This window comes from Entelurus aequoreus, linkage group LG25 (assembly GCF_033978785.1).
Source record: "Entelurus aequoreus isolate RoL-2023_Sb linkage group LG25, RoL_Eaeq_v1.1, whole genome shotgun sequence".
Classification (NCBI taxonomy): Eukaryota; Metazoa; Chordata; class Actinopteri; order Syngnathiformes; family Syngnathidae; genus Entelurus; species Entelurus aequoreus.
This window is the reverse complement of record NC_084755.1, coordinates 5,868,613-5,887,397: the sequence shown is the minus strand read 5'-3', so window position 1 is coordinate 5,887,397 and position 18,785 is coordinate 5,868,613. Positions and strand designations below refer to the sequence as shown.

The 18,785-nt window shown below is 44.3% G+C and overlaps 1 protein-coding gene across 5 annotated transcripts in view; it reads right to left on the bottom strand.

Annotated features, from left to right (window-relative positions):
- The window catches only part of LOC133642292 (ankyrin repeat and fibronectin type-III domain-containing protein 1-like), a 62,634-nt gene that overhangs the window by 6,480 nt on the left and 37,369 nt on the right, over positions 1 to 18,785 (bottom strand). For all 5 annotated transcript variants that reach the window (XR_009824492.1, XM_062036407.1, XM_062036410.1 and 2 more), the window contains 6 exons: positions 17,693 to 17,807; positions 17,455 to 17,621; positions 17,144 to 17,312; positions 4,003 to 4,165; positions 2,149 to 2,315; positions 835 to 1,039 (listed from right to left, as the gene is read on the bottom strand). Coding sequence is in view for 4 of the 5 variants with exons in the window: in XM_062036407.1 (XP_061892391.1) it covers positions 835 to 1,039; positions 2,149 to 2,315; positions 4,003 to 4,165; positions 17,144 to 17,312; positions 17,455 to 17,621; positions 17,693 to 17,807 (986 nt within the window). In the remaining variant the exon portion in view is untranslated. The remainder of the gene's footprint in view (positions 1 to 834; positions 1,040 to 2,148; positions 2,316 to 4,002; positions 4,166 to 17,143; positions 17,313 to 17,454; positions 17,622 to 17,692; positions 17,808 to 18,785) is intronic.

Sequence of the window (18,785 nt, the reverse complement as noted above, 5' to 3'; positions counted from 1 at the left end):
CAAGACAAAATTATGTAATTGTACAAATAAAGTAAAATATATATTTTAAAAAATTGTTTTGTTTTTTGGGGAAAAAAATAGTAATATTGTGAGGAAAAAAGTCGTCATAGTAAAATAATTATGTCAGAATATTTTGAGAATAAAAGTTGAAATCATAAAAGAAAACATTTTCAGTCGTGCGCTTCATATTCCTTTCTGTGCAGCTATTCCTTTAAAAAACAACAAATAATAATAATAATAATAGATTTTATTTGTAAAAAAAAAAAGCACTTTAGATGGAGTAAACAACCTCAAAGTGCTACAGTTTATTAAAAAGATAATAAGAAATAAATAAAAATAAAAACTAGAACAGCCAAATAGCTAAAACTAGTATGCATATATCTAAAAAAAAAAGGCTTCTTTATAAAGAAGGGTTTTTAAGCCATTTTTAAAAGCATCCACAGTCTGTGGTGCCCTCAGGTGGTCAGGGAGAGCGTTCCACAGACTGGGAGCGGCGGAGCAGAAAGCCCGGTCTCCCAAATATTTTTGCTGACTTTTAATTTTATTTGCAGGTCAGATGTTTGCCTTTTTTAGCCCAGCAGATGACTATAATGACCCCCTAACACACCCCAGTGCACTGTCAATACAGCTAGTGAGTGTGCCATACACTCACTTACCCACCACTACTGAGCAAAACAAAGATCATAGGGCATCCTTTAATGTCCGTGTGGTCATGAAGTCAGATTTCAAGTTAGACTGACAACATGGACCCGGAGAGACTATTGGAGAACTGGACTTTATGAACTTATATCATCCATGTTGGTTTAATTGGAGACTTTAGATTGTGACTTTTACCTGTGGTCACCTTCTGGAACTGCAGCCGATGGGGCCACCTCAAGCTGGCGGTCAGACGTTCTTCCTCTTCCTCCCCGTCAGGACGAGGAGGCGGGTCTCCGCCCATCACCAAGCCCAGGGGCACCGCCCCCACCCACTGCCTGGACCGAACACATTGGAGGCAGTCCATAACCCAGCGAGCATCCCGCCACACCACCTCCAGACGCTGACGAGGAAACCATACGGAGAGAGTATTTAAGACTTGTCTTCCTTTTGTTGGTCACTGCTGCGACCTGGCAATGTCAATGTGGTACATATACACGTACAGAAGTCACAAACAACATAATAACAATTTAAACCACACACTACATACACAAAGCCTAACCAGCCCTTTTTTTCTCTCAAGGAATTGTGAAATAAAATCATGTCTGAAGCCCAGAACACTCTACAAATGTCCCCAGTTTTAGTTTAGAGAAAAGGAAAGATTGTCCTGGCCCACTAGCATCCCTCTTTATGTTTGTGAACTTTATAGTCTATACATTTAGTGTGATGTGATAATCAAACATTCTAGAAGTCTAGAATGAAAGAGTATATAAGAGATTTGACAGAGTGTGTACCTTCAGTGCTGAATGATGAGCAGAGGCGGAGTTTGGAGTGTTTTCTTTAGCTTGCTTTCCATTTTTATGTACCCACTGTCCACTGTGTCCAGGTACGTGGAAAATGTTTTCGTGCCATTTGCTGTTTGATGCCCGATATCATGCTAATTAGCTGCCTGAAATCGGGTGACTCCACTGTAGAAATAGCCTGCATGTCTTCCAGCACATACGCTGCAATGGCTCTATCAATTTGTCCTGGCTAGCAGTCCCTCCGTTAAAATCCAGCCGCTTTACTAGCTTCGTCGAAGCATGTTGCTTTTGTAGCTGTTTCAGCAGATTTGAATTGCTGTTTTGGGCAGTAGATAGGATCGTCGATCCAAGACACAACTTACATTGAACTAAAATGTTCTTTTCTTTGTGCTCGACAAAAGAAAAGTAGTGAGAATATCTCCATGTTAAGAAACTCGACTTCTGGCTCCGCCATGATGTCTTGTTAGTAAACACAGACACGCCCGTTTTTCAGTGCATGTAACATACTGAGTGTGTGGATTGGTGACGTGAGGTTCAAGGTGAAAAACCTTCTATATTAGTATTACATTCTCATAAACGTGATAGAAACAAGTAATAGTAATAAATAAGGAGTCTTAAAGACCAAAATGGGGCCAGAAGTAAAATGGTGTCTGGGGCCACACAAAGCTGAGCCCAAAGCGACGGTGGCTGAAGTGGAGAAGAAACTTACGTGGGAAAGATCGCTGACGTGGTTGAGACGCTGGCGGGCCACCTGCACCTCCTTGGTGTCCAGCGCCTCCCGCAGAGCCTGCTGGGCCAGGTGGGTGTCCAGCTCCAGTCTCACCCAGGCCTGGCAGTACTGGGACAGGAAGTCCCGCTCGTACGTCCGCAGGTGAACTGCTCGTAGTGAGAGGTGCAAGTTCAGTATATCCAAACCAAGGTCATATCTCCATTTGGATCACATCTATTAAGAGTGACTTCACAAGTTACGTGCTAATTGTGCTGAGTTTCATGTTTTTATGCGACATCTTCTAAAGACACAATAAACACGCCGAGATTGGAACATTACACACAAAAACAGGACCTGGAAACCAAAATGGTGGACGACCTGTGCGTCTTCCAGTATTTGGTATTTGATGATTTCCCTGCGGCCTACAGACCGTGTACACCTTTCTTGCAAGATGGGACTTTGAGAATATATAACCTAAGTCGCCTAGCTTAGCAATATATATTCATTAAATATCCCTGACCTACATTGTGTTGGCTTTGTTGTAGTTGTATAGGTCTTTAAGACCTAGTTGTACAGGTCTTTAAGACCTAGTTGTACAAGTCTTTAAGACCTAGTTGTATAGGTCTTTAAGACCTGGTTGTATAGGTCTTTAAGACCTGGTTGTACAAGTCTTTAAGACCTAGTTGTATAGGTCTTTAAGACCTAGTTGTACAGGTCTTTAAGACCTAGTTGTACAAGTCTTTAAGACCTAGTTGTATAGGTCTTTAAGACCTAGTTGTACAGGTCTTTAAGACCTAGTTGTACAGGTCTTTAAGACCTAGTTGTACAGGTCTTTAAGACCTAGTTGTACAGGTATTTAAGACCTGGTTGTACAGGTCTTTAAGACCTGGTTGTACAGGTCTTTAAGACCTGGTTGTATAGGTCTTTAAGACCTGGTTGTATAGGTCTTTAAGACCTGGTTGTACAGGTCTTTAAGACCTGGTTGTATAGGTCTTTAAGACCTAGTTGTACAGGTCTTTAAGACCTGGTTGTATAGGTCTTTAAGACCTGGTTGTATAAGTCTTTAAGACCTGGTTGTATAGGTCTTTAAGACCTAGTTGTACAGGTATTTAAGACCTAGTTGTACAGGTCTTTAAGACCTAGTTGTACAGGTCTTTAAGACTTAGTTGTACAGGTCTTTAAGACTTAGTTGTACAGGTCTTTAAGACCTGGTTGTATAGGTCTTTAAGACCTGGTTGTATAGGTCTTTAAGACCTGGTTGTATAGGTCTTTAAGACCTGGTTGTATAGGTCTTTAAGACCTGGTTGTATAGGTCTTTAAGACCTGGTTGTATAGGTCTTTAAGACCTAGTTGTACAGGTCTTTAAGACCTAGTTGTACAGGTCTTTAAGACTTAGTTGTGCAGGTATTTAAGACCTAGTTGTGCAGGTCTTTAAGACCTAGTTGTACAGGTCTTTAAGACCTGGTTGTACAGGTCTTTAAGACCTGGTTGTATAGGTCTTTAAGACCTGGTTGTATAGGTCTTTAAGACCTGGTTTTATAGGTCTTTAAGACCTAGTTGTACAGGTCTTTAAGACCTGGTTGTATAGGTCTTTAAGACCTGGTTGTATAGGTCTTTAAGACCTGGTTGTATAGGTCTTTAAGACCTGGTTGTATAGGTCTTTAAGACCTAGTTGTACAGGTCTTTAAGACCTAGTTGTACAGGTCTTTAAGACCTAGTTGTATAGGTCTTTAAGACCTAGTTGTACAGGTCTGAATGTGCTTCAATATGAGTGATATGGGGAGTTGTCCATGCAAAATGTGACCAATGGTGCAGGACTTGACTTGGGATCTGTCGAGTGCACTTTGAACCCACCCAGCTCGAAGATCTGCAGGGGCATGGTGAGGCCAGGCTCCTTGGTGCCCACCAGGGGCCAGTAGCTGGAGCTGAAGTCTTCACTGGGAGGAAGCAGCAGCAGCATGGACACTTGGTCTCCCAACTGCAGCAGCTCCCTGGTGTACACCCCGTACTGGTAGGCCTGGAAATCACATGGCACATTAGCATTACTCAGTCCCTCCGGGAGTCACATGGAACATTTGCATTACTCAGTCCCTCCGGGAGTCACATGGAACATTTGCATTACTCAGTCCCTCCAGGAGTCACATGGGACATTCATGTAACTAAGTCCCTCCAGGAGTCACATGGAACATTCATGTAACTAAGTCCCTCCAGGAGTCACATGGAACATTCATGTAACTAAGTCCCTCCAGGAGTCACATGGAACATTCATGTTACTAAGTCCCTCCAGGAGTCACATGGAACATTTGCATTACTCAGTCCCTCCAGGAGTCACATGGAACATTCATGTAACTAAGTCCCTCCAGGAGTCACATGGCACATTTGCTTTACTCCGTCCCTCCAGGAGTCACATGTGTAACAAACGCACCCAAGTTCCCCGGGTGTCTTTGCCACTACGCAATTAAGGAGTCACGGGTGGGACCTGATATTCAGCTGGGAATGATTAATATATTAAATAAACACAAGACATGTATAACTATTAGCCACAAAACGATCAGGCTTATATTTAATATGCCACAATTTAATCCCGCATAGCAAACAACTCCCCCTCCCGTCCATATAACCCGCCAATATAAATCAAACACCCACACAACACACTCAATCCCACAGCCCAAAGTTCATACAACACATATATTTCCCCAAAGTCCCAAAAGTTACGTACGTGACATGCACGTAGCGTGACATGCACGTACGGGCAAGCGATGGATGTTTGAAAGCCGCAGCAGTGTACTCACGGTACCGAGACTGCGCATCCAACTCAAAGTCCTCCTGGAAAGAGTCCCTGTTCTCCCGGTTCTCCACAGGCCAATGGAAAGCACACCAAAAAAGTCAAAAGGCAGATTATTCCAAGAAGTGGCTCCGTGGCAAAAAACACTGCGTCTGACAGGTGCTCCAGGTGGTTAGTGACGTCACTTTCCGCTTCCGCCCGGTCTGATAGAACCGGATGCCTTTTATATCCCCACATATTATTTACGTACATATTTAATATTAACAAGATTATTAAATACGCCTGTAACAGTTTATAATAAGTAAATGGATGACAATAAGTATATATATATATTTATTTTCCCAGCTGAGCACAAGTTAACTGTGACTGGCAATTTATTATATATATATATATATATCGATGGACCCCTATGGCCATTACATTCCCCCCCCCCCCAGCCAGCGGCTTATGGGGACCATAATAGGGTTTCATGTTTACCACATTAATAGTATCCACCTTACACTTATCAGTCAACCAACGAATACTGTAATTTACAGGACCCAACTTCTTCTCTACCCGCACAGGACCTAACCATCTGGGTGCTAGTTTGGCAGAGAATTTACTTGAAGCTTTGGAAAGTGGGTGCGCCCTAATCCAGACCAGATCCCCAACTACAAAGTGTACATCTTTGTGTCGTGCATTATAATATCTGGCTTGTCGAGCTTTGGACGCGCCTACATGTCTCTCCACTTCGTCCTTTAGGTGTGTGTGTGTAAGTATGGTGTGATATGCAGATGTGTGTGGTGGTGGAGCTTTGTGCACCAGTCGTTCCAGGGGTCCCATCAGATTCCGCCCGAGAGTCAACCTGGCAGGGGTTGAACCAGTCGTCTCATGGACAGCGGTGTTAAGGGCAAACCGGAATTCAGGCAGCCACTTATCCCAGTCTTGATGATGGTTCCCTACGAAGGCGGCAATCATAGTCTTGAGGGTGCGATTGACTCGTTCTGTCATGTTGGTTTGGGGGTGGTAAGCTGTGGTTAGTTTATGGGTTACCCCCCAGGATTCGCACAGACGGGACATCAGTTGGCTTGTGAACTGTGGCCCTCGGTCAGACACAAGATATGTGGGAACTCCCCAGCGAGTGAAAATGTCATTTTTGAGAATTTGGCAGACCTTGGGAGTTTTGGCGTCTTTCAGGGCAAAAAGCTCTACCCACTTGGAGTAGTAGTCCACCACCACCATCAGCACAGAGTTCCGGTCCTTACTGAGGGGAAAAGGTCCCATGAAGTCCACCCCCAGCATCTCCCCTGGGGCGTTGACAGTAGAGGACTGGAGTTGTCCAGCTGGCTTGTCGTTGGGGTTTTTGTATTGTTGACAAGTCCTGCATGCTTGGACGTGACTCCAGACGTCTTTCCTTACTGTCGGCCACCAAGCTACTTCCAGAATCTTCAAGAGCGTCTTCATTCTCCCCAGATGTCCTCCGAATGGACTGTCATGAAAGTAGGCCAGGAACTGCGGCACCAGAGACAATGGCACTACCAGCTGATAATTGAAGCCGCCATACTTAGATGGTACTCCCCGGTACCACACCCCTTGCTGAAGTTGATAGTGGATCCGGCCAGGTGTAGGTTGGTCAACAGAAGGTCCACATTCCAGACATGTTGTATCAGTTTTTTGAGCCTCAGAAAGATCTTGCAGTGTGCTGGGGAGATCTGACCAGTAGGTTTTCGGAACAACAAGGCAAATCTTCCCTTCTGGTGATTGGGGTGCCCGTGACAATGCATCCGGTACCACATTGCAGCAGCCCTTCTTGTAATGGACTCTGAATGTGAATCCCTGTAGTCTCAGCGTCCATCGTGTAAGTCGGGACGAAGTCTTAGGGCAGTTGAATGCCCAGGCAAGAGCACTGTGGTCCGTGAAGACATCAAAAGTCGTTCCCTCGAGGAAATGTCTCCACTTCTCAACTGCCCACACCACAGCCAAGCACTCTTTTTCGGCAGTGGAGTAGCGGACTTCAGCTCCTTGGAGCGCTCTGGAGGCAAAGGCAATTGGCCGTTCTTCACCTTCAAGGCGTTGCATCAGGACCGCGCCAAGGCCCAAGTCACTGGCATCACAGTGAACCTGGAAACTGATTTGTGGATGGGGCTGAGCAACCTACACCTGGCCGGATCCACTATCAACTTCAGCAAGGGGTGTGGTACCGGGGAGTACCATCTAAGTATGGCGGCTTCAATTATCAGCTGGGCCACCACTCTGTAACAAACGCACCCAAGTTCCCCGGGTGTCTTTGCCACTACGCAATTAAGGAGTCACGGGTGGGACCTGATATTCAGCTGGGAATGATTAATATATTAAATAAACACAAGACATGTATAACTATTAGCCACAAAACGATCAGGCTTATATTTAATATGCCACAATTTAATCCCGCATAGCAAACAACTCCCCCTCCCGTCCATATAACCCGCCAATATAAATCAAACACCCACACAACACACTCAATCCCACAGCCCAAAGTTCATACAACACATATATTTCCCCAAAGTCCCAAAAGTTACGTACGTGACATGCACGTAGCGTGACATGCACGTACGGGCAAGCGATGGATGTTTGAAAGCCGCAGCAGTGTACTCACGGTACCGAGACTGCGCATCCAACTCAAAGTCCTCCTGGAAAGAGTCCCTGTTCTCCCGGTTCTCCACAGGCCAATGGAAAGCACACCAAAAAAGTCAAAAGGCAGATTATTCCAAGAAGTGGCTCCGTGGCAAAAAACACTGCGTCTGACAGGTGCTCCAGGTGGTTAGTGACGTCACTTTCCGCTTCCGCCCGGTCTGATAGAACCGGATGCCTTTTATATCCCCACATATTATTTACGTACATATTTAATATTAACAAGATTATTAAATACGCCTGTAACAGTTTATAATAAGTAAATGGATGACAATAAGTATATATATATATTTATTTTCCCAGCTGAGCACAAGTTAACTGTGACTGGCAATTTATTATATATATATATATATCGATGGACCCCTATGGCCATTACACATGGAACATTCATATAACTAAGTCCCTCCAGGAGTCACATGGAACATTCATGTAACTAAGTCCCTCCAGGAGTCACATGGAACATTCATATAACTAAGTCCCTCCAGGAGTCACATGGAACATTCATATAACTAAGTCCCTCCAGGAGTCACATGGAACATTCATGTTACTAAGTCCCTCCAGGAGTCACATGGAACATTCATGTTACTAAGTCCCTCCAGGAGTCACATGGAACATTTGCATTACTCAGTCCCTCCAGGAGTCACATGGAACATTCATGTAACTAAGTCCCTCCAGGAGTCACATGGCACATTTGCTTTACTCCGTCCCTCCAGGAGTCACATGGAACATTCATATAACTAAGTCCCTCCAGGAGTCACATGGAACATTCATGTTACTAAGTCCCTCCAGGAGTCACATGGAACATTCATGTTACTAAGTCCCTCCAGGAGTCACATGGAACATTCATGTTACTAAGTCCCTCCAGGAGTCACATGGAACATTCATGTTACTAAGTCCCTCCAGGAGTCACATGGAACATTCATGTTACTAAGTCCCTCCAGGAGTCACATGGAACATTCATGTTACTAAGTCCCTCCAGGAGTCACATGGAACATTTGCATTACTCAGTCCCTCCAGGAGTCACATGGAACATTCATGTTACTAAGTCCCTCCAGGAGTCACATGGAACATTCATGTAACTAAGTCCCTCCAGGAGTCACATGGAACATTCATGTTACTAAGTCCCTCCAGGAGTCACATGGAACATTCATGTAACTAAGTCCCTCCAGGAGTCACATGGAACATTCATTTAACTAAGTCCCTCCATGAGTCACATGGAACATTTGCATTACTCCGTCCCTCCAGGAGTCACATGGAACATTCATGTAACTAAGTCCCTCCAGGAGTCACATGGAACATTCATTTAACTAAGTCCCTCCAGGAGTCACATGGAACATTTGCATTACTCCATCCCTCCAGGAGTCACATGGAACATTCATGTTACTAAGTCCCTCCGGGAGTCACATGGAACATTCATTTAATTAAGTCCCTCCAGGAGTCACATGGAACATTCATGTTACTAAGTCCCTCCAGGAGTCACATGGAACATTTGCATTACTCCGTCCCTCCAGGAGTCACATGGAACATTCATGTTACTAAGTCCCTCCAGGAGTCACATGGAACATTCATGTTACTAAGTCCCTCCAGGAGTCACATGGAACATTCATGTTACTAAGTCCCTCCAGGAGTCACATGGAACATTCATGTAACTAAGTCCCTCCAGGAGTCACATGGAACATTTGCATTACTCAGTCCCTCCAGGAGTCACATGGAACATTCATGTTACTAAGTCCCTCCAGGAGTCAATAACCTTTGTTGCACGCGACGTCACGCAGACTAAACACCCGTTCACATAAACAATCACTCAAGCAGCACTGAGAGCAGACTCAGTAATGTTGACATTTTCAACAGCAACAAAGCAAGTATGCTTGGTAGAAAACGCTCCAACGTAAAGTAAGGCTCCACTCTTCCAAAGTGTATTAGCCTAATGCTAATTTACATTGGATTTTCCATAATCAGGCTACTATTAACATTAGCGATTTTACATGGCGATTTCAACACCTCCAAATTTGGTAATGAAAATGACAACTAGGATGAATGTTGCGATCAAACAAGCTGGTGTGTAATAAGCACCGTACTTACAGTATAAACACTTTGTAGTGCGCAACATAACAGTCAGCCTCCTGGAAAAAGCAACTTCCTAGTTAGAGAAGCTACCATAGGCAGCCTGTACAGTACTGCCATCTAGTGTCTTGGAAGTTAGAGAAGCTACCATAGGCAGCCTGTACAGTACTGCCATTTAGTGTCTTGGAAGTTAGAGAAGCTACCATAGGCAGCCTGTACAGTACTGCCATCTAGTGTCTTGGAAGTTAGAGAAGCTACCATAGGCAGCCTGTACAGTACTGCCATCTAGTGTCTTGGAAGTTAGAGAAGCTACCGTAGGCAGCCTGTACAGTACTGCCATCTAGTGTCTTGGAAGTTAGAGAAGCTACCATAGGCAGCCTGTACAGTACTGCCATCTAGTGTCTTGGAAGTTAGAGAAGCTACCATAGGCAGCCTGTACAGTACTGCCATCTAGTGTCTTGGAAGTTAGAGAAGCTACCGTAGGCAGCCTGTACAGTACTGCCATCTAGTGTCTTGGAAGTTAGAGAAGCTACCATAGGCAGCCTGTACAGTACTGCCATCTAGTGTCTTGGAAGTTAGAGAAGCTACCATAGGCAGCCTGTACAGTACTGCCATCTAATGTCTTGGAAGTTAGAGAAACTACCGTAGGCAGCCTGTACAGTACTGCCATCTAGTGTCTTGGAAGTTAGAGAAGCTACCATAAGCAGCCTGTACAGTACTGCCATCTAGTGTCTTGGAACTTAGAGAAGCTACCGTAGGCAGCCTGTACAGTACTGCCATCTAGTGTCTTGGAAGTTAGAGAAGCTACCATAGGCAGCCTGTACAGTACTGCCATCTAGTGTCTTGCAAGTGCAAGTGCATTGTAAATGAGACTATGATGCAATCAGACAAAAAGATGCTGGACAGCACAGTTATTATCTTAATCAGCTCATTTTTAAATGTTACATAAAAAATAACATTTTATTATCTAACAGTTAACATTTATTACACATGCAAAAGTACCAAAAATTGGTACCGTTGAGTTCTGGTATTGATTCCCGGGTGTTGAGAATTGGTTGAAATGTGAAAGGTACCATTCCTAATTATGTGAATGTTCAAACATTCACACATAAGATTCTACACCAAAAAAAAACATTTGTTACTGTAGACTATTTGATATTTGTTTTTTCTTTTCCTACAAATTCCAGATTTTCCCAAAATTCCAGGAATTCCGAAATATTCATTTCAATTCAAACTGTTACTACGTCAACATTTTTCAACACCAACCATTCATATCATCTAGGACAATTGTTGTAATACATATATTTTCCAAAATTCCAGTTTTTCCCAAAATTCCCAAATTTCTAGGAAATTGGACACATTCATAGTTGTACAACGCCCAAAATTCTCCAAATATTGCCACATTTTTTTACCCAATTCCGACCTTTCAACCATCCACCCACACTACTCTTCACATTTGTCAAACACAAAACATGTTGTCCCTTTCCCAAAATTCCCAAAATTTCCGGTAATTTTCTCCCCATTGAAAAATCAACCGATTTGAAGCGTTCCACCATCCACACACTCCACTCACCTTGGACGATCAAACTACCATTTTCCAAGTTCAAAGCAATTCCAAGAATTCCCAGAATTTCCGGTTTTTCAAAGCCCCATTTTATCCTCTTCCTGGAAAGTTTTCACAATCCACATTTTTCAATTGTTTTTGACCATTTGACCATTTTTTTTTACCCAATTCCGACCTATCAACCATCCACTCACACTACTCTTCACAATTATCAAACGCAAAACATTTCCCTTTCCCAAAATTCCCAGAATTTCTGGTAATTTTCTCCCCATTGAAAATGAATGGGCTATTTTTCAAACTTGCACAATTTCCACATTTCTCAACCGATTTAAAGCATTCCACCATCCACACACTCCACTCACCTTGGACAATCAAACTACCATCCACACACTCCACTCACCTCGGACAATCAAACTACCATCCACACACTCCACTCACCTTGGACAATCAAACTACCATCCACACACTCCACTCACCTTGGACAATCAAACTACCATCCACACACTCCACTCACCTTGGACAATCAAACTACCATTTTCCAAGTTCAAAACAATTCCTGAAATTTCCGGTTTTCCAAAGCCCTATTTTATCCTCTTCCTGGAAAGTTTTCACAATCTACATTTTTCAACTGTTTTTGACCATTCCACCTTCAAAACATTCTTCTTAGTTGGGACAACAAAACTACCTTTTTTTTTTCATACAAATTCCCGGTTTTCCCAAAATTCCAGGAATTCCGAAATATTCATTTAAATTCAAACTGTTACTACGTCAACATTTTTCAACAGATAAAAAAAATCCAACACCAACCATTCATATCATCTAGGACAATTGTTGTAATACATATATTTTTTTAAAATTCCAGTTTTTCCAAAATTCCCAAATTTCTAGGAAATTGGACACATTCATAGTTGTACAATGCCCAAAATTCTCAGAATTTTGCCACATTTTTTACCCAATTCTGACCTTTCATCCATCCACCCACACTACTCTTCACATTTGTCAAACACAAAGCATGTTGTCCCTTTCCCAAAATTCCCAGAATTTCCGGTAATTTTCTCCCCATTGAAAATGAATGAGCCATTTTTTTAGACTGGCACAATTTCCACATTTCTCAACCGATTTGAAGCATTCCACCATCCACACACTCCACTCACCCTGGACAATCAAACTACCATCCACACACTCCACTCACCTTGGACAATCAAACTACCATCCACACACTCCACTCACCTTGGACAATCAAACTACCATCCACACACTCCACTCACCTTGGACAATCAAACTACCACCCACACACACTCCACTCACCTTGGACAATCAAACTACCATCCACACACTTCACTCACCTTGGACAATCAAACTACCATCCACACACTCCACTCACCTTGGACAATCAAACTACCACCCACACACTCCACTCACCTTGGACAATCAAACTACCACCCACACACTCCACTCACCTTGGACAATCAAACTACCACCCACACACTCCACTCACCTTGGACAATCAAACTACCACCCACACACACTCCACTCACCTTGGACAATCAAACTACCATCCACACACTCCACTCACCTTGGACAATCAAACTACCACCCACACACACTCCACTCACCTTGGACAATCAAACTACCATCCACACACTCCACTCACCTTGGACAATCAAACTACCACCCACACACACTCCACTCACCTTGGACAATCAAACTACCACCCACACACACTCCACTCACCTTGGACAATCAAACTACCACCCACACACACTCCACTCACCTTGGACAATCAAACTACCACCCACACACTCCACTCACCTTGGACAATCAAACTACCACCCACACACTCCACTCACCTTGGACAATCAAACTACCATCCACACACTCCACTCACCTTGGACAATCAAACTACCATCCACACACTCCACTCACCTTGGAAAATCAAACTACCACCCACACACACTCCACTCACCTTGGAAAATCAAACTACCACCCACACACACTCCACTCACCTTGGACAATCAAACTACCATCCACACACTCCACTCACCTTGGACAATCAAACTACCATCCACACACTCCACTCACCTTGGACAATCAAACTACCATCCACACACTCCACTCACCTTGGACAATCAAACTACCATTTTACAAGTTCAAAACAATCCTGGAATTTCCGGTTTTCCAAAGCCCTATTTTATCCTCTTCCTGGAAAGTTTTCACAATCCATATTTTTCAACTGTTTTTGACCATTCCACCTTCAAAACATTCTTCTTAGTTGGGACAACAAAACTACCTTTTTTTTTTCGTACAAATTCCCGGTTTTCCCAAAATTCCAGGAATTCCGAAATATTCATTTAAATTCAAACTGTTACTACGTCAACATTTTTCAACAGATAAAAAAAAAAAATCCAACACCAACCATTCATATCATCTAGGACACATATGTCAGAGTCAAGGCCCGCGGGCCATATCCGGCCCGCGAGAAGGTTTTTTACGGCCCTTGGGATGATCTTGATTTATTATTAGAACCGGCCCGCAGACCGCAGATCTTTTTTTTTTTTTTTTTTTTTTTTTTTTTTTTTAGACCGCAGATCTTTTACACGCACCAAGCGGATGCCGGTCCAAGGTTCCGAAAGGGGGCGAGCGGCCCGCCGGGATGCGCCTGCCGGCCGAAGGGCTGCAGCCCGGCCGTCAGTCGCGGAGCCCGCCGTGCCACGCGCGCCAAGGGGGCGGGCCGAAACCCGGCCCCGAGGCCCTGAGACTTCTGCTTTGTTTCCCCAAACCGCGCGTCACCGCCGGGCCCGCACCACCGTCGGGCTGCAGCCCGAGCGTCGGTGGCGGAACCCGTCATGTGCCGCGCGCGCCAAGCGGAGCGGGGGGGTCAAGCGGGCCGAAACCCGCAGGCCACCCCCTCACCACGAGGCCCTGAGACTTCTGCGTTTGACCCCTACGCGCGGCCCGTCGGGACGCGCCCGCCGTCAAGCCACGAGGGCCAGCCGTCGGGTCGCGGAGCCCGCCGTGCCACGCGCGCCAAGGGGCGGGCCGAAACCAGCGGGGGGTTTCGGGCACCCAACTCGCCTCCCTCCCACGGAGGGAGGAGGGGGGTTTAATGTGAACATTACTGTGCAATCACATATTTAGAGTTTTTACTCAATTCAAGTTTAAAAGTTAAAGTTTAATATTTGTTTTCACTGCATGTTACTTCTCCTTAAACAAAGTGTTGTTTTTGATTTATAGATTTTTGCACTTTATTTTATTGTATTTCAATTTAATTATATTTTAAAAATATTTCAGTTGAGTGGATGATAGAAAATTGCTATTATTGTTTTTTTCTTTGAAGTAAATTTAGCCCACTTTTGCTAAAATAGAAAATATAGGCTACTGATGGTGCCTTGAATACCGGTTTCTTTCATTTAATGTTCATGTTATGGGGATTTTTATATAAAGGAAATTTGTCTTTTGTGTCTGTTGAAAATTAAAGATTACTGACAGAGCCATAAGAAAATATTGCTTTATTTATCTGATCATATTGGAATATATTTGTTAGGTTTTCAGTAGGTTCAATTAGGTTCACTAGACTATATGCGTCATTTAAAAATTTTTCAATGAACATTCGAACAGTCCGGCCCTCGGCTTGTAGCTAAATTTTTTATTTGGCCCTCCGTCCATTTGACTTTGACACCCCTGATCTAGGACAATTGTTGTAATACATATATTTTTTAAAAATTCCATTTTTTTCCAAAATTCCCAAATTTTTAGGAAATTGGACACATTCATAGTTGTACAATGCCCCAAATTCTCAGAATTTTGCCACATGTTTTACCCAATTCTGACCTTTCATCCATCCACCCACACTACTCTTCACATTTATCAAACACAAAACATGTCTTCCCTTTCCCAAAATTCCCAGAATTTCCGGTAATTTTCTCCCCATTGAAAATGAATGAGCCATTTTTTTAGACTGGCACAATTCCCACATTTCTCAACCGATTTGAAGCATTCCACCATCCACACACTCCACTCACCTTGGACAATCAAACTACCATCCGCACACTCCACACACCTTGGACAATCAAACTACCATCCACACACTCCACTCACCTTGGACAATCAAACTACCATCCACACACTCCACTCACCTTGGACAATCAAACTACCATCCACACACTCCACTCACCTTGGACAATCAAACTACCATCCACACACTCCACTCACCTTGGACAATCAAACCACCATCCACACACTCCACTCACCTTGGACAATCAAACTACCATCCACACACTCCACTCACCTTGGACAATCAAACCACCATCCACACACTCCACTCACCTTGGACAATCAAACTACCATCCACACACTCTACTCACCTTGGACAATCAAACTACCATCCACACACTCTACTCACCTTGGACAATCAAACTACCATCCACACACTCCACTCACCTTGGACAATCAAACCACCATCCACACACTCCACTCACCTTGGACAATCAAACTACCATCCACACACTCCACTCACCTTGGACAATCAAACCACCATCCACACACTCCACTCACCTTGGACAATCAAACCACCATCCACACACTCCACTCACCTTGGACAATCAAACTACCATCCACACACTCCACTCACCTTGGACAATCAAACCACCATCCACACATTCCACTCACCTTGGACAATCAAACCACCATCCACACACTCCACTCACCTTGGACAATCAAACCACCATCCACACACTCCACTCACCTTGGACAATCAAACCACCATCCACACACTCCACTCACCTTGGACAATCAAACTACCATCCACACACTCTACTCACCTTGGACAATCAAACCACCATCCACACACTCCACTCACCTTGGACAATCAAACTACCATCCACACACTCCACTCACCTTGGACAATCAAACCACCATCCACACACTCCACTCACCTTGGACAATCAAACTACCATCCACACACTCCACTCACCTTGGACAATCAAACTACCATCCACACACTCTACTCACCTTGGACAATCAAACCACCATCCACACACTCCACTCACCTTGGACAATCAAACCACCATCCACACACTCCACTCACCTTGGACAATCAAACCACCATCCACACACTCCACTCACCTTGGACAATCAAACCACCATCCACACACTCCACTCACCTTGGACAATCAAACCACCATCCACACACTCCACTCACCTTGGACAATCAAACTACCATCCACACACTCCACTCACCTTGGACAATCAAACCACCATCCACACACTCCACTCACCTTGGACAATCAAACCACCATCCACACACTCCACTCACCTTGGACAATCAAACCACCATCCACACACTCCACTCACCTTGGACAATCAAACCACCATCCACACACTCCACTCACCTTGGACAATCAAACCACCATCCACACACTCCACTCACCTTGGACAATCAAACTACCATCCACACACTCCACTCACCTTGGACAATCAAACTACCATCCACACACTCCACTCACCTTGGACAATCAAACTACCATCCACACACTCCACTCACCTTGGACAATCAAACTACCATCCACACACTCCACTCACCTTGGACAATCAAACTACCATCCACACACTCCACTCACCTTGGACAATCAAACTACCATCCACACACTCCACTCACCTTGGACAATCAAACTACCATCCACACACTCCACTCACCTTGGACAATCAAACTACCATCCACACACTCCACTCACCTTGGACAATCAAACTACCATCCACACACTCCACTCACCTTGGACAATCAAACTACCATTTTCCAAGTTCAAAACAATTCCAGGAATTCCCAAATTCACAGAGATATCATGCCCTTTGAGCTAGGAATTGTTGCCGCATGTTTTCCCCACAAACAGGCAATATTTGGGAAGGTGGCCATCAGGGTGTGAAAGTGTGTTTACCCTGTAGAGGGGGATGTTGAGCTTGGTGAGGAGGTGAGACACGGCCGCTCTCAAGGACCTGATGAACTCCACCAAGCTGCCGTTTTCCACCAGCGTGTCATCCAGCAGGTTCTGGATGCAGTCGCCGGGTGTGGCGTAGACGTTACTCTGGAGCCACGCCCACTCTTCTCTGGCACAAAACAACAAAACATGAAGCCAACAAATATTTGTGGCGTATTGTTTTCAGAGAGTTTGCTAGTATGAAAATCCACATTATGTGTCACTGAGTCCTGTGTTTTATTCCGGAACATTGCTGGTGTTGTGTGTGCTACCTGCTGACGTGGGCGTTGTGTCTGACTCGGGTGTGGCACAGTAGATTGGGCAGCCTTTGGGGCACCAGAACCCGGATGTGTTCCACTGAGCTCCACAGTTTCAGGATGCCCACGTACAGACCCGGCTGGCCCCGCTGGTTGCTGCGTCTGTGGTAGGCCAGCTTCTCCTGCCAGCAGAATGGAGATGGTAGGCTAACTCCCCTCCCCGGGGCCACGTGGATTGAAAAGTTGCTCTCACCCTGAGCTGCTCACAGAGCGTGTCCATGGCGGTGGGCTCAGGCAGGAGAGGAGTTCTGCCCCGGTTCTTCTCCAGGCGAGCCAGCGGCATCCATTGCAACGGAGGCTCGGGGTGACTTGGAACACAGGCGGCCAATTAGCATCAGAGACGTAAACACGCAGCATGCTGTGTCTGTGTTGATGGGCTCGTATTGCTCCTTCGCTTTGAACATGAAATCGTGACATTTGGGACATCTTTTCCTGCTCTAATTTTGACTACGTTCCCTAGTGGTGTTTGTCACTATTGACTAGTGTCCCCGCACCCTGCGTGTGTATGCTCGTGGCCACGCCTCCACCCACAGAGACAAAAAGAGTGGACAAGTCGGGATGGGTACTGTTCACATTTCAAACTATAAGGTACCGATTCCCGGTACCTGGGAATCGATACCGGTACTCAATGGTACCAATTGTTGGTACTGTTGTGTGTGTTAATAAATATGAATTGTTTTTGATAATAAATTCTATTTTTTATTGTCACAAGAAAAAGGAGCTGATTATGATAAGTGTTATATTATATTTGCAAGTACAGTATGATACTAGGTTGCAATTGCAGTTGCAAGTGTAGGACGTTAGATGGCAGTACTCTGCCTTTGCTAATTCTAGTCTTTTGTTGCGCCCTAAAAAGTGTTAACACTAAGTATTGTACTTATTACGCACTGGCACGTGCATCTTAGTTGTAGTTCTCATTAACAAATTTGGACGGGTTAAAATGGCCATGTAAAATCGCTAATGCTAATCAGTAGCATGTCAATAGCAAAGCCAATGTATATTAGCATCAAGCGAGCGCATTTTTGGAAAAGTGGAGCCTTACTTTAATTACGTTGGAGCGTTTTTTGAGTCAAGGTCTTTTGACTGTCATAACAATGCAGGACACCTGGTCACCCTTTTTTACCTTGAACTTCAACGTAACCCGCACTTTTCAACTTTTACCTTGAAAATCATTTTTTGTCTTGAAAATCAACTTTTAACTTGAAAATCATTTTTTGACTTGAAAATCAACTTTTACCTTGAAAATGATTTTTTGTCTTGAAAATAATTTTTTGCCTTGAAAATCA